At 37.4% G+C, this 15,000-nt stretch overlaps 2 protein-coding genes across 3 annotated transcripts in view; both read left to right on the forward strand.

Annotated features, from left to right (window-relative positions):
- The window catches only part of LOC137623146 (uncharacterized), a 419,809-nt gene that overhangs the window by 4,415 nt on the left and 400,394 nt on the right, over positions 1-15,000 (forward strand). The gene's annotated exons all lie outside the window — the stretch shown is intronic.
- Positions 7,670-10,153, forward strand: LOC137623539 (involucrin-like). Its single transcript, XM_068354374.1, has 2 exons — positions 7,670-7,888; positions 9,470-10,153. The coding sequence occupies exons 1-2, from the start codon at positions 7,670-7,672 to the stop codon at positions 10,151-10,153; spliced, it is 903 nt and encodes a 300-aa protein (XP_068210475.1).

Below are 15,000 nucleotides of genomic sequence, written 5' to 3' on the forward strand. Positions count from 1 at the left end.
TTTATGGATTAATTTAACTATTTTGGTCTCATTTTTTTAAATCTAGGGATTAATTTAACTGTTAGAATATATTTTCTTTTAAAATCTAGTGATTAATTAAACTGTTAGTATGATTTTTTTTTTAAATTTATGGATTAATTCAACTCTCTTAGTCTCATTTTTTTTTAAATCTAGGGATTAATTTAATTGTTAGCATATTTTTTTTTCTAATCTAGTGATTAATTTAACTGTTAGTATGATTGTTTTTAAATCTAGGGATTAGTTTAACTGTTAGCATATTTTTTTAAATATAGAGATTAATTTAACTGTTAGTATATTTTTTTTTAAATCTAGGGATTAATTTAACTGTTAGCATATTTTTTAAATATAGAGATTAGTTTAACTGTTAGTATATTTTTTTTAAATCTAGGGATTAATTTAACTGTTAGTATATTTTTTTTAAATCTAGGGATTAATTTAACTGTTAGTATAATTCTTTAAAATTTATGTATTAACTCAACTATGTTAGTCTCATCTTTTAAAATCTAGGGATTAATTTAACTTTTAGTATAATTCTTTAAAATTTATATGTTAACTCAACTATGTTAATCTCATCTTTTAAATCTAGGGATTAATTTAACTTTTGGTATTATTCTTTAAATTTTATATATTAACAACTATGTTAATCTCATCTTTTACAATCTAGGGATTAATTTAACTCTATGGCAGATTTATGTGGGGAAGTGTTTATAATTAGATGTTCCCGTCTTTAACTCGAAACAGCAAACTTTTTACAAAAAAAGTTTTATTTTTTTTATGAAACTTATTCTCTAGGGAATTTAACTCTGATAATAGCTGGCTCAGGAGAACTTCAGAGTACTTTGCAGTATTATTTAACTCGCGTAGAATTAATATGGTACAAGTTAAGATCCATATAGTAACTTGAATATAACTTAACTGTTGAAAATGAGCGAAGTATTAGATTTCATTGGATAACTGAAGTATATTAAATGTAGAGGTTGCTGTGGCCTGATTGGTAACGTCTCTGTCTGGTGTTTACCAGTCGGGGGTTCGAGTCCCGCTCAGTTAGTGCCATTAGTGTCTGCAACCTTACCATCCTTGTGAGCTAAGGTTGAGGGGTTTGGGGGAGCCTATAGGTCTATCTGCTGAGTCATCAGCAGCCACTGCTTGGCCCTCCGTGGTCCTAGCTTGGGTGGAGAGGAGGTTTGGGCGCTGATCATATAATATATGGTCAGTCTCTAGGGCATTGTCCTGATTGCTAGGGCAATGTCGCTGTCCCTTGCCTCTGCCATTCATGAGCGACTTTTAAACCTTTAAACCTGACTGGTACAGGACATTAGGAGTATAATTGTACACTAAAAGTCGTTCATACTTGGAACAATAACTTTAAGACAGTACACACAATTTCTTACGCTAAGGTATAATTGCATATAGGCCTATGCCTGTATGCTCTTTATATCATTTACTTCAAAATACGTTTTCTTTTCTATACGGATTTAAATGTTACTTTAACCAATAATCTGGATATATATTTGTTGGAAATGTCAGCTGACCATGTTATTTTTTGGGGGATTTTCTTGTCATTTTGTTGGGGATTTCTTGTCATTTTGTTGGGGATTTCTTGTCATTTTGTTGGGGAATTTCTTGTCATTTTGTGGGAGATTTTCTTTTGGGGGAAACTTTTCTTGTCATTTTGTGGGAAAATTTTCTTGTCATTTTGTTGGGGATTTCTTGTCATTTTGTTGGGGAATTTCTTGTCATTTTGTTGGGGAATTTCTTGTCATGTTGTTGGGGAATTTCTTGTCATTTTGTGGGGGAATTTCTTGTCATTTTGTGGGGGAATTTCTTGTTATTTTGTGGGGGAATTTCTTGTCATTTTGTTGGGGATTTTCTTGTTGTGTTGTAGGGTTTTTCTTGACATTTTGTTGTTTTTTGTGGGATTTACTTGTTGTTTTGGGAGGATTTTCTTTTCATTTTGTGGGGGATTTTCTTGCTTATTTTGTTGGGGATTTTCTTGACATTTTGGGGGGGATTTTTTGATATTTTGTGGGAGATTTACTTGTCATTTTGTGGGTGATTTTCTTGACATTTTGTTGAAGATTTTTTTTTTTACAGTTTGCTAGGGATTTTCTTGTTGTTTTGTGAGGGATTTTCTTGACATTTTATTGAAGATTTTCTTGTCATTTTGTGGGTGATTTTGTTGGGGATTGCCTTGACATTTTGTTGGGGCTTCTCTTGGTGTTATGTGAGGAATTTTCTTGATATTTTGTTGGGGATTTCCTGTCATTTTGTGGGAATTTTCCAGATATTTTGTGTGGATTTTTTTGACATTTTGTGGGGATTTTCTTATTCATTATGTGATGATTTTCTTGTTGTTTTGGGGAAATTTTCTTGATATTTTGTTGGGGATTTTGTTGGTATTTTCTTGTTGTATTGTGGGGGTTTTCTTGACATTTTATTGGGGATTTTCTTGTCATTTTGTGGGATATTCTTGTGGTTTGTGGGGGATTTTCTTGACAATTTTGGAAGGAATTTTCTTTGTAGATTTTCTTCATATTTTGTTTGGAGATTTTCTTAATATTTTGTCTGGAGATTTTCTTAATATTTTGGAGATTTTCTTAATATTTTGTTTGAAGATTTTTTTAATATTTTGTCTGGAGATTTTCTTGAGATTTTATTTGGAGATTTTCTTAATATTTTGTCAGGAGATTTTCTTAATATTTTGTTTGGAGATTTTCTTAATATTTTGTCTGGAGATTTTCTTGAGATTTTGTTTGGAGATTTTCTTAATATTTTGTTTGGAGATTTTCTTAATATTTTGTCTGGAGATTTTCTTGAGATTTTGTTTGGAGATTTTCTTAATATTTTATTTGGAGATTTTCTTAATATTTTGTCTGGAGATTTTCTTGAGATTTTGTTTGGAGATTTTCTTAATATTTTGTCTGGAGATTTTCTTGAGATTTTGTTTGGAGATTTTCTTAATATTTTATTTGGAGATTTTCTTAATATTTTGTTTGGAGATTTTCTTGATAATTTAAGAATATATTAATGTGTTTAATTTGATATTTTAACATATAGTTCCCTTTCATTGATATTTTTCTTTTGAATTTTATTGGTGAAAGTCGATTTAGATCAAATCCCTTGACATTTAATGGATAATGTATCAGATTTTGATATATTTTCTCGATAATATAAAAGACTTTCTAGTAATTTGTTGATAAAAAAAAATTTCCACATAATATAAATTTTTGAAAAACTCAGTTTTGAATTATATTAAAAAAAAATGGGTGTAAAATTCCGTTTTAGATGGAGTTAGAAAATTATGTAAAAAGTTTCAAATAATATTAGAAAATTGCTCGAAAAGTATTTTTTACATGAACGATTGTTTACTCATAATGAAAACAAACTTTGACTAGATTTTTCTACATGCTGAGTCAACAGCATCTATTACCTAGCACACCCTGGTCCTACCATGGGCGAAGGGATGGCAAGGCCACTCACGAGTGACCTTTAAACCTCAAAAAGAACTTGTCTAGAGCCTGTTTCGTTATCTAAATGGCCTTTGACTAGATTTTTCTACATGCTGAATCACCAGCATCCATTGTCTAGCTCACCCTGATCCTACCATGGGCGAAGGGATGGCGCGGCCACTCACGAGTGACCTTTAAACTTCAAAAAGAACTTGTCCAGAGCCTGTTTCGGTATCTAAATGACCTTTTGACTAGATTTTGCTACATGCTGAGTCAACAGCATTCATTGCCTAGCGCACCCTGGTCCTTCCTTGGATTACGGCCGGGAGCACACTAGCGACTCTGTGGCGCCACAAAGCCACGCCACGCCTGTGGCGGGGATGAGCGACAGAGAGCCACAGTCGCTTGCCACAGTCGCTAGTTTGCGCGGCAGAACTTGAAAGCAATGGAAACCTATGGGAGACCACATCCCCGCCACACGATGCTGTGGCTCTGTGGCGCCACAGAGTCACTAGTGTGCTCCCGGCCTAAGAGATGGCAGGACCACTCACGAGTGAGCTTTAAACACCAAGAAGACCTTGCCCGGAGTCTCCATCTTTATAAGATATTGATGGTGACATTTTCTCCGATGGTTCTTTTGGAATATGTCAATTATATTTGGACGTTTATTGATTGGAGTTTTTAAGGATTGTTTTAGTTAGCATTTTTAGAGTTTTTTTTTTTAATTTGAAGAATCTTCTTATTCTTCTTCTTCTTCTTCTTCTTTTTCTTCTTTCTTCTTTGTCTGCATCTTTTCCCACTTCTATGTGGGGTCGATGTTTCTGGTCAGCTTTCTGCATCTACCTCTGTCCCACACTTCATCACCTGTTAATCCCTTTGATTGAAGGTCATCCTTGATACAGTCAAAAAAAAAATAATAATAAAAAATAGAAAAAAATAAAAAACTTGAACAAAACAAAAGGAAAATAAGAAAAAAACATAAAAAATATAAAAACAAAAACACCTTAATACAAATGAAATCTTTATTTTGAAAAATATCCTTCAAACTCACTAAACTATGGTCAGGGATATTTATCAAAATAAGGATTTCATTTGTAATAGTGTGTTTTTATTTATATATTCTTTATGTTTTCTCTTGCTTGAGGGTACACTTGGGCATGCTGTTCTGTCTTGTTTCTTTTCCTTTTGTTTTGTTAAAGTTTTTATAGTTTATATAGGAGATATTCATTTTAACGTTGTTACTCTACTTAAAAATTTGATTTTTCCTTGTTTCCTTTCCTCGCTGAGCTATTTTCCGAGTTGGAGCCCCTAGGCTTATAGCATCCTGCTTTTTCAACTAGGGTTGTAGCTTAGCAAGTAATAATAGTAATAATATTTTTTAGCTTGTAGTAAGTGGAAGGAATGAGAGAGAGAGAGAGAAAGAGAGAGAGAGAGAGAGAGAGAGAGAGAGAGAGAGAGAGAGAGAGAGAGAGAGAGAGAGAGGGGGGGGGGGGGGGGGGAGAGAGAGAGAATTAAAACAAGTTAAAAGGTATAGAGAAAGAAAGATAGAAAAATGCCAAATTTGCATATGCTTCAATGCAAATTTTTAAAAGTATAATTTATTTTAATTTTTATGATTTATTTATTTTAAATTGTTACTGCATAAATAATAATTTTTTGATTCAATGGCTGATACATATTTATGAATAATTTTTAAGGTTATGTAAATGCATCTTTTTTTTTTTAAATTATTCAGTTTTATTTCTGTATAAATAATATTTTTTTTAATCCAATGGTTGATGCATGTTAAGGAATACTGTATATAATTGGGTTATTTACGGAACCATAGATTTTTTCGAATATACATATTTTGGACATGAGTAAATGCAATTTTTTTTTTATGCAGTTTTGTTTCTACATAAATGATTTTTTTTAAATCCAATATTTGATACATGTTTTTTGGAATATATATTTTTTTTCTAATATACATATTTTGGACATGTTTAAATGCAATTTTTTTTATTATTATGCAGTTTTGTTTCTGCATAAATGAAATTTTTTTTAATTCAATATTTGATACATGTTTTTGGAAGATATATTTAGTTTATGTAGAAAGCTACAATATATTTTTTTCAAATATTTTTTTTTCAATTTTTTTTTTCAAGTGTAACATTATATACCCATTTTATTTAAATTTCATTTTGGATAGACAGTAGATTCTACAACTCTGAAAAGGTAGATTAATTTCATTCTTTCTTAATTTCTTAGAAATAGATATAAGTAATTCGAGTTGGGTCCGGGGAGCCCACTCAGGGTAAACTAGCAATTCGCCAGTTAGAGGCTGGATTCAAAATAAGGGGACCAATCAGTGATTGAGTTCAAAATTAAGGGATCTTTCAGAGGTTGGCTTCAAAATTAGGGACCAGTCAGAGGCTGGGTTCAAAATTAGGGACCAGTCAGAGGCTGGGTTCAAAATTAGGGACCAGTCAGAGGCTGGGTTCAAAATTATGGGGCCAGCCTCACCTGTTCAAAATTAGGGGACCAGTATGAAGCTAGGTTCAAAATTTGGGACCATTCTGATGCTAGGTTAAAAATTAGGGACCAGTCAGAGGCTGCGTTCAAAATTTGGGACTAGTCAGAAGCTGGGTTCAAAATTAGGGGACCAGTCTGAAGCTAGGTTAAAAATTAGGGACCAGACTGAAGCTGTGTTCAAAATTAAGGACTAGTCTAAAGCTGGATTCAATATTAGGGACCATTCTGAAACTGTGTTCAAAATTAGGGGACCAGTCTGAAACTGTGTTCAAAATTAGGGGACCAGTCTGAAGCTGTGTTCAAAATTAGGGGACCATTCTGAAGCTGTGTTCAAAATTAGGGACCAGTTTGAAGCTGTGTTCAAAATTAGGGGACCAGTTTGAAGCTGTGTTCAAAATTAGGGGACCAGTTTGAAGCTGGGTTCAAAATTAGGGGACCAGTTTGAAGCTGGGTTCAAAATTAGGGGACCAGTTTGAAGCTGGGTTCAAAATTAGGGGACCAGTCTGAAGCTGTGTTCAAAATTAGGGGACCAGTTTGAAGCTGGGTTCAAAATTAGGGGACCAGTTTGAAGCTGTGTTCAAAATTAGGGGACCAGTTTGAAGCTGTGTTCAAAATTAGGGGACCAGTTTGAAGCTGTGTTCAAAATTAGGGGACCAGTTTGAAGCTGTGTTCAAAATTAGGGGACCAGTTTGAAGCTGTGTTCAAAATTAGGGGACCAGTTTGAAGCTGTGTTCAAAATTAGGGGACCAGTTTGAAGCTGTGTTCAAAATTAGGGGACCAGTCTGAAGCTGGGTTCAAAATTAGGGGACCAGTTTGAAGCTGGGTTCAAAATTAGGGGACCAGTTTGAAGCTGTGTTCAAAATTAGGGGACCAGTTTGAAGCTGTGTTCAAAATTAGGGGACCAGTTTGAAGCTGTGTTCAAAATTAGGGGACCAGTCTGAAGCTGGGTTCAAAATCAGGGGACCAGTTTGAAGCTGTGTTCAAAATTAGGGGACCATTCTGAAGCTGGGTTCAAAATTAGGGGACCAGTCTGAAGGTGGGTTCAAAATTAGGGACCATTTTGAAGCTGTGTTCAAAATTAGGGGACCAGTCTGAAGCTAGGTTCAAAATTAGTGGACCAGTCTGAAGCTGTGTTCAAAATTATGGACCTGTCAGAGGCTGGGTTCAAAGTTAGGGACCAGACTGAAGCTAGGTTCAAAATTAAGGACCAGTCTGAAGCTAGGTTCAAAATTAGGGTCCGGTCTGAAGCTGTGTTCAAAATTAGGGGGCCAGTCTGAAGCTGGATTCAAAATTAGGGACCAGTCTGAAGCTGGGTTCAAAATTAGGGACCATTCTGAAGCAGGGTTCAAAATTAGGGGACCAGTCTGAAGCAGGGTTCAAAATTAGGGGACCAGTCTGAAGCTGTGTTCAAAATTAGGGACCATTCTGAAGCTGGGTTCAAAATTAGGGACCATTCAGAAGCTGGGTTCAAAATTAGGGACCATTCAGAAGATGGGTTCAAAATTAGGGGACCAGTTTGAAGCTGGGTTCAAAATTAGGGGACCAGTTTGAAGCTGTGTTCAAAATTAGGGGACCAGTCTGAAGCTGTGTTCAAAATTAGGGACCATTCTGAAGCTGGGTTTAAAATTAGGGACCAGTCTGAAGCTGTGTTCAAAATTAGGGACCATTCTGAAGCTGGGTTCCAAATTATGGACTATTCTGAAGCTGGGTTTAAAATTAGGGACCATTCTGGAGCAGGGTTCAAAATTAGGGACCATTCTGAAGCTGGGTTCAAAATTAGGGACCATTCTGGAGCTAGGTTCAAAATTAGGGACCATTCTGAAGCTGGGTTCAAAATTAGGGACCATTCTGAAGCTGGGTTCAAAATTAGGGACCAGTTTGAAGCTGTGTTCAAAATTAGGGGACCAGTTTGAAGCTCTGTTCAAAATTAGGGGACCAGTTTGAAGCTGTGTTCAAAATTAGGGACCAGTTTGAAGCTGTGTTCAAAATTAGTGACCATTCTGAAGCTGGGTTCAAAATTAGGGGACCAGTTTGAAGCTGGGTTCAAAATTAGGGGACCAGTTTGAAGCTGGGTTCAAAATTAGGGGACCATTCTGAAGCTGGGTTCAAAATTAGGGACCATTCTGAAGCTGGGTTCAAAATTAGGGGACCAGTTTGAAGCTGGGTTCAAAATTAGGGGACCAGTTTGAAGCTGGGTTCAAAATTAGGGACCATTCTGAAGCTGTGTTCAAAATTAGGGACCATTCTGAAGCTGGGTTCAAAATTAGGGGACCAGTTTGAAGCTGTGTTCAAAATTAGGGGACCAGTTTGAAGCTGTGTTCAAAATTAGGGGACCAGTTTGAAGCTGTGTTCAAAATTAGGGACCATTCTGAAGCTGGGTTCAAAATTAGGGGACCAGTTTGAAGCTGGGTTCAAAATTAGGGGACCAGTTTGAAGCTGTGTTGAAAATTAGGGACCATTCTGAAGCTGGGTTCAAAATTAGGGGACCAGTTTGAAGCTGGGTTCAAAATTAGGGACCATTCTGAAGCTGTGTTCAAAATTAGGGACCATTCTGAAGCTGGGTTCAAAATTAGGGGACCAGTTTGAAGCTGTGTTCAAAATTAGGGGACCAGTTTGAAGCTGGGTTCAAAATTAGGGGACCAGTTTGAAGCTGTGTTCAAAATTAGGGGACCAGTTTGAAGCTGTGTTCAAAATTAGGGACCATTCTGAAGCTGGGTCCAAAATAAGGGACCATTCTGAAGCTGGGTTAAAAATTAGGGGACCAGTTTGAAGCTGGGTTCAAAATTAGGGACCAGTTTGAAGCTGTGTTCAAAATTAGGGGATCAGGCTGAAGCTGTGTTCAAAATTAGGGGACCAGTTTGAAGCTGTGTTCAAAATTAGGGACCATTCTGAAGCTGTGTTCAAAATTAGGGACCATTCTGAAGCTGGGTTCAAAATTAGGGGACCAGTTTGAAGCTGTGTTCAAAATTAGGGGACCAGTTTGAAGCTGTGTTCAAAATTAGCGACCATTCTGAAGCTGTGTTCAAAATTAGGGACCATTCTGAAGCTGGGTTCAAAATTAGGGGACCAGTTTGAAGCTGGGTTCAAAATTAGGGACTATTCTGAAGCTGTGTTCAAAATTAGGGACCATTCTGAAGCTGTGTTCAAAATTAGGGGATCAGTTTGAAGCTGTGTTAAAAATTAGGGACCATTCTGAAGCTGGGTCCAAAATAAGTGACCATTCTGAAGCTGGGTTAAAAATTAGGGGACCAGTCTGAAGCTTTGTTCTAAATTAGGGGACCAGTCTGAAGCTGTGTTCAAAAGTAGTGGCCAGTCTGAAGCTGGGTTAAAAATTAGGGACCATTGTGAAGCTGTGTTCAAAATTAGGGGACCAGTCTGAAGCTGGGTTCAAAATTAGGGGACCATTCTGAAGCTGGGTTAAAAATTAGGGACCATTCTGAAGCTGGGTTAAAAATTAGGGACCATTCTGAAGCAGGGTTAGAAATTAGGGGACCAGTCTGAAGCTGGGTTCAAAATTAGGGGACCAGTCTGAAGCTGGGTTAGAAATTAGGGACCATTCTGAAGCTGGGTTAGAAATTAGAGACCATTCTGAAGCTGGGTTAGAAATTAGGGACTATTCTGAAGCTGGGTTAAAAATTAGGGACCATGCTGAAGCTGGGTTAGAAATTAGGGACCATTCTGAAGCTGGGTTCAAAATTAGAGACCATTCTGAAGCTGCTTTAAAAATTAGGGACCATTCTGAAGCTGCTTTAAAAATTAGGGACCATTCTGAAGCTGCTTTAAAAATTAGTGACCATTCTGAAGCTGGGTTAAAAATTAGTGACCATTCTGAAGTTGGGTTAAAAATTAGGGACCATTCTGAAGCTGGGTTCAAAATTAGGGACCATTCTGAAGCTGCTTTAAAAATTAGTGACCATTCTGAAGTTGGGTTAAAAATTAGGGACCATTCTGAAGCTGCTTTAAAAATTAGTGACCATTCTGAAGTTGGGTTAAAAATTAGGGACCATTCTGAAGCTGCTTTAAAAATTAGTGACCATTCTGAAGTTGGGTTAAAAATTAGGGACCATTCTGAAGCTGGGTTCAAAATTAGGGACCATTCTGAAGCTGGGTTAAAAGATAGGGACCATTCTGAAGCTGCGTTAAAAATTAGGGACCATTCTGAAGCTGGGTAAAAAATTAAGGACCATTCTGAAGCTGGGTTGAAAATTAGGGACCATTCTGAAGCTGGGTTAAAAATTAGGGACCATTCTGAAGCTGCTTTAAAAATTAGGGACCATTCTGAAGCTGGGTTAAAAATTAGTGACCATTCTGAAGTTGGGTTAAAAATTAGGGACCATTCTGAAGCTGGGTTCAAAATTAGGGACCATTCTGAAGCTGGGTTAGAAATTAGGGACCATTCTGAAGCTGGGTTAAAAATTAGGGACCATTCTGAAGTTGGGTTAAAAATTAGGGACCATTCTGAAGCTGGGTTAAAAAATTAGGGACCATTCTGAAGCTGGGTTAAAAATTAGGGACCATTCTGAAGCTGGGTTAAAAATTAGGGACCATTCTGAAGCTGGGTTCAAAATTAAGGACCATTCTGAAGCTGGGTTAAAAATTAGGGACCATTCTGAAGCTGCGTTAAAAATAGGGACCATTCTGAAGCTGGGTTAAAAATTAGGGACCATTCTGAAGCTGGGTTAAAAATTAGGGACCATTCTGAAGCTGCGTTAAAAATTAGGGACCATTCTGAAGCTGGGTTAAAAATTAGGGACCATTCTGAAGCAGGGTTAGAAATTAGGGACCATTCTGAAGCTGGGTTCAAAATTAGGGACCATTCTGAAGCAGGGTTAGAAATTAGGGACCATTCTGAAGCTAGGTTCAAAATTAGGGGACCAGTCTAAAGCTGTGTTATAGATTACAGGACCAGTCTGAAGGTTGGTTAAAAATTAGGGGACCAGTGTGAAGCTGGGTTCTAAATTAGGGACCATTCTGAAGCTAGGTTCAAAATTAGGGACCATTCTTAAGGTGGGTTCAAAATTAGGGACCATTCTGAAGCTGGGTTTAAAATTGGGGACCAGTCTGAAGCTGTGTTCAAAATTAGGGACCAGTCTGAAGCTGGGTTTAAAATTAGGGACCATTCTGAAGCTGGGTTTAAAATTGTGGACCAGTCTGAAGATGGGTTCAAAATTAGGGGACCAGTCTGAAGCTGTGTTCAAAATTAGGGACCATTCTGAAGCTGGGTTCAAAATTAGGGACCAGTCTGAAGCTAGGTTCAAAATTAGGGGACCAGTCTGAAGCTAGGTTCAAAATTAGGGGACCAATCTGAAGGTAGGTTCAAAATTAGGGGACCAGTCTGAAGCTAGGTTCAAAATTTGGGGACCAGTCTGAAGCTGTGTTCAAAATTAGGGGACCAGTCTGAAGCTGTGTTCAAAATTAGGGGACCAGTCTGAAGCTGAGTTCAAAATTAGGGGACCAGTCTGAAGCTAGGTTCAAAATTAGGGACTAGTCTGAAGCTAGGATCAAAATTAGGGTCTAGTCTGAAGCTGGGTTCAAAATTAGGGGACCAGTCTGAAGCTAGGTTCAAAATTAGGGTCCATTCTGAAGCTGGGTTCAAAATTAGGGACCATTTTGAAGGTGGGTTCAAAATTAGGGGACCAGTCTGAAGCTGTCCAAAATTGGGGTCCAGTCTGAAGCTAGGTTCAAAATTAGGGCCCAGTTTGAAGCTAGATTCAAAATTAGGGACCATTTTGAAGGGATGTTCAAAATCACAGTACCAGTCTTTAGCTAGGTTCAAGATTAGTGGACCAATCAGAGGATTCTTCTTCTTCTTCTTCTTCTTCTTCTTCTTCTTCTTCTTCTTCTGATAAATGTAAAGATATATAAAAAAGCAGAATATATCAATATAAACAATTTCAAACAAGTTAGTAACATAAGAACTATAAAATCGAGACTTTAGTAACCTACTCAAAAGAAAAAGTGATCACACCTAGTTTGAACTTCCGAAGTTCCACCGATTCAGTTGCGTACTTTGGGAAGATCGTTCCACTGTTTCGTCATACCTACGGAACAAGTTGCATGTGGGTGGCACACCGTTCCATTCCTCTATAGGGAACTCCCCACTATTGTTTAAAGGTTTAAAGGTAGCTCATGAATGGCAGAGGTAAGGGGCAGGGACAATGGCTTAGAGCTGACTATATAAATGTTCTTAAAATATGTTAATTGTTAATTACTTTTCTTTTAGGTTTTTTTATTTCCTTATTTCCTTTCCTCACTGGGCTATTTTTTCCTGTTTGTGACCCTTGGGTTTATAGGATCCTACTTTTCTAACTAGGTTTGTAGCTTGGCTATTAATAATAATAATAATAATAATAATAGTGCCCAAACTCCTCTCAGTCTAGTTAGGACCAGGGAAGGCCAGGCAATGGCTGCTGATAACTCATCAGTACATATATGCATTTTCTCAAAATATGTTAACTGCTCATTACTTCTCTTTTAGTTTATTTCCTTATTTCCTTTCCTCACTGGGGTATTTTTCCCTGCTGGGGCCTTTGGGCTTAAAGCATCCTGCTTTTCCAACTAGGGTTTTAACTTGGCGAGTAATAATGATAATGATAATCAGGGCCCAAACCCCCTCTTAATTTAGGTAGGACCAGGGAGGGCCAGGCAATGGCTGCTGATGACTCATCAGTACACTTATAGCCTCCCCCAAACGGCAAAATCCCAAGTTCCCAAGGATGGTGATGTACCAACCGTGTGTCACACGATCGTACATAGTTCATTTTGCGCTTGTATCCTCGCTCTCCCCTCGCACTAAAAAGAACCTGAAAAAACATGTCTGTTTTTCTCATCGGTAACGTCGTCGATTTTGAACAGGAAATTTCCTGTTGCCTTGAGCTTTTGTATATAAAGGAGAGTGTTCTCTTCGCTCTCCCCTCAAACTAAAAAGAACCTGAAAAAACATGTCTGTTTTTCTCATCGGTAACGGTGTCGATTTTGAACAGGAAATTTCCTGTTGCCTTGAGGTTTTGTATATAGAGGAGAGTGTTCTCTTCGCTCTCCCCTCAAACTAAAAAGAACCTGAAAAAACATGTCTGTTTTTCTCATCGGTAACGGTGTCGATTTTGAACAGGAAATTTCCTGTTGCCTTGAGGTTTTGTATATAGAGGAGAGTGTTCTCTTCGCTCTCCCCTCAAACTAAAAAGAACCTGAAAAAACATGTCTGTTTTTCTCATCGGTAACGGTGTCGATTTTGAACAGGAAATTTCCTGTTGCCTTGAGCTTTTGTATACAAAGGAGAGTGTTCTCTTCGCTCTTCCCTCAAACTAAAAAGAACCTGAAAAAACATGTCTGTTTTTCTCATCGGTAACGGTTTCGATTTTGAACAGGAAATTTCCTGTTGCCTTGAGCTTTTGTATACAAAGGAGAGTGTTCTCTTCGCTCTTCCCTCAAACTAAAAAGAACCTGAAAAAACATGTCTGTTTTTCTCATCGGTAACGGTTTCGATTTTGAACAGGAAATTTCCTGTTGCCTTGAGCTTTTGTATACAAAGGAGAGTGTTCTCTTCGCTCTTCCCTCAAACTAAAAAGAACCTGAAAAAACATGTCTGTTTTTCTCATCGGTAACGGTGTCGATTTTGAACAGGAAATTTCCTGTTGCCTTGAGCTTTTGTATACAAAGGAGAGTGTTCTCTTCGCTCTTCCCTCAAACTAAAAAGAACCTGAAAAAACATGTCTGTTTTTCTCATCGGTAACGGTTTCGATTTTGAACAGGAAATTTCCTGTTGCCTTGAGCTTTTGTATACAAAGGAGAGTGTTCTCTTCGCTCTTCCCTCAAACTAAAAAGAACCTGAAAAAACATGTCTGTTTTTCTCATCGGTAACGGTGTCGATTTTGAACAGGAAATTTCCTGTTGCCTTGAGCTTTTGTATACAAAGGAGAGTGTTCTCTTCGCTCTTCCCTCAAACTAAAAAGAACCTGAAAAAACATGTCTGTTTTTCTCATCGGTAACGGTGTCGATTTTGAACAGGAAATTTCCTGTTGCCTTGAGCTTTTGTATACAAAGGAGAGTGTTCTCTTCGCTCTTCCCTCAAACTAAAAAGAACCTGAAAAAACATGTCTGTTTTTCTCATCGGTAACGGTTTCGATTTTGAACAGGAAATTTCCTGTTGCCTTGAGCTTTTGTATACAAAGGAGAGTGTTCTCTTCGCTCTTCCCTCAAACTAAAAAGAACCTGAAAAAACATGTCTGTTTTTCTCATCGGTAACGGTGTCGATTTTGAACAGGAAATTTCCTGTTGCCTTGAGCTTTTGTATACAAAGGAGAGTGTTCTCTTCGCTCTTCCCTCAAACTAAAAAGAACCTGAAAAAACATGTCTGTTTTTCTCATCGGTAACGGTGTCGATTTTGAACAGGAAATTTCCTGTTGCCTTGAGCTTTTGTATACAAAGGAGAGTGTTCTCTTCGCTCTTCCCTCAAACTAAAAAGAACCTGAAAAAACATGTCTGTTTTTCTCATCGGTAACGGTTTCGATTTTGAACAGGAAATTTCCTGTTGCCTTGAGCTTTTGTATACAAAGGAGAGTGTTCTCTTCGCTCTTCCCTCAAACTAAAAAGAACCTGAAAAAACATGTCTGTTTTTCTCATCGGTAACGGTGTCGATTTTGAACAGGAAATTTCCTGTTGCCTTGAGCTTTTGTATACAAAGGAGAGTGTTCTCTTCGCTCTTCCCTCAAACTAAAAAGAACCTGAAAAAACATGTCTGTTTTTCTCATCGGTAACGGTGTCGATTTTGAACAGGAAATTTCCTGTTGCCTTGAGCTTTTGTATATAAAGGAGAGGGTTCCATAATAAACTCACTCAGTTGCTTTCACCCTGTCTTTGAGTCACAAACTTCTCTCGGCCCGTCACAGTGAGGTTGCAGACACTGCTCGAAACCATCGAGTTTAAGCGTGTCTCGAATCCCCGTCTAACTGAGTGTCAAACAGGGGCTTTTCCTAATAGGGTACTAGCTTGATTTTGTATCTTTATAAATACATTATAC

This window comes from Palaemon carinicauda, chromosome 30 (assembly GCF_036898095.1).
Source record: "Palaemon carinicauda isolate YSFRI2023 chromosome 30, ASM3689809v2, whole genome shotgun sequence".
NCBI lineage: Eukaryota > Metazoa > Arthropoda > Malacostraca > Decapoda > Palaemonidae > Palaemon > Palaemon carinicauda.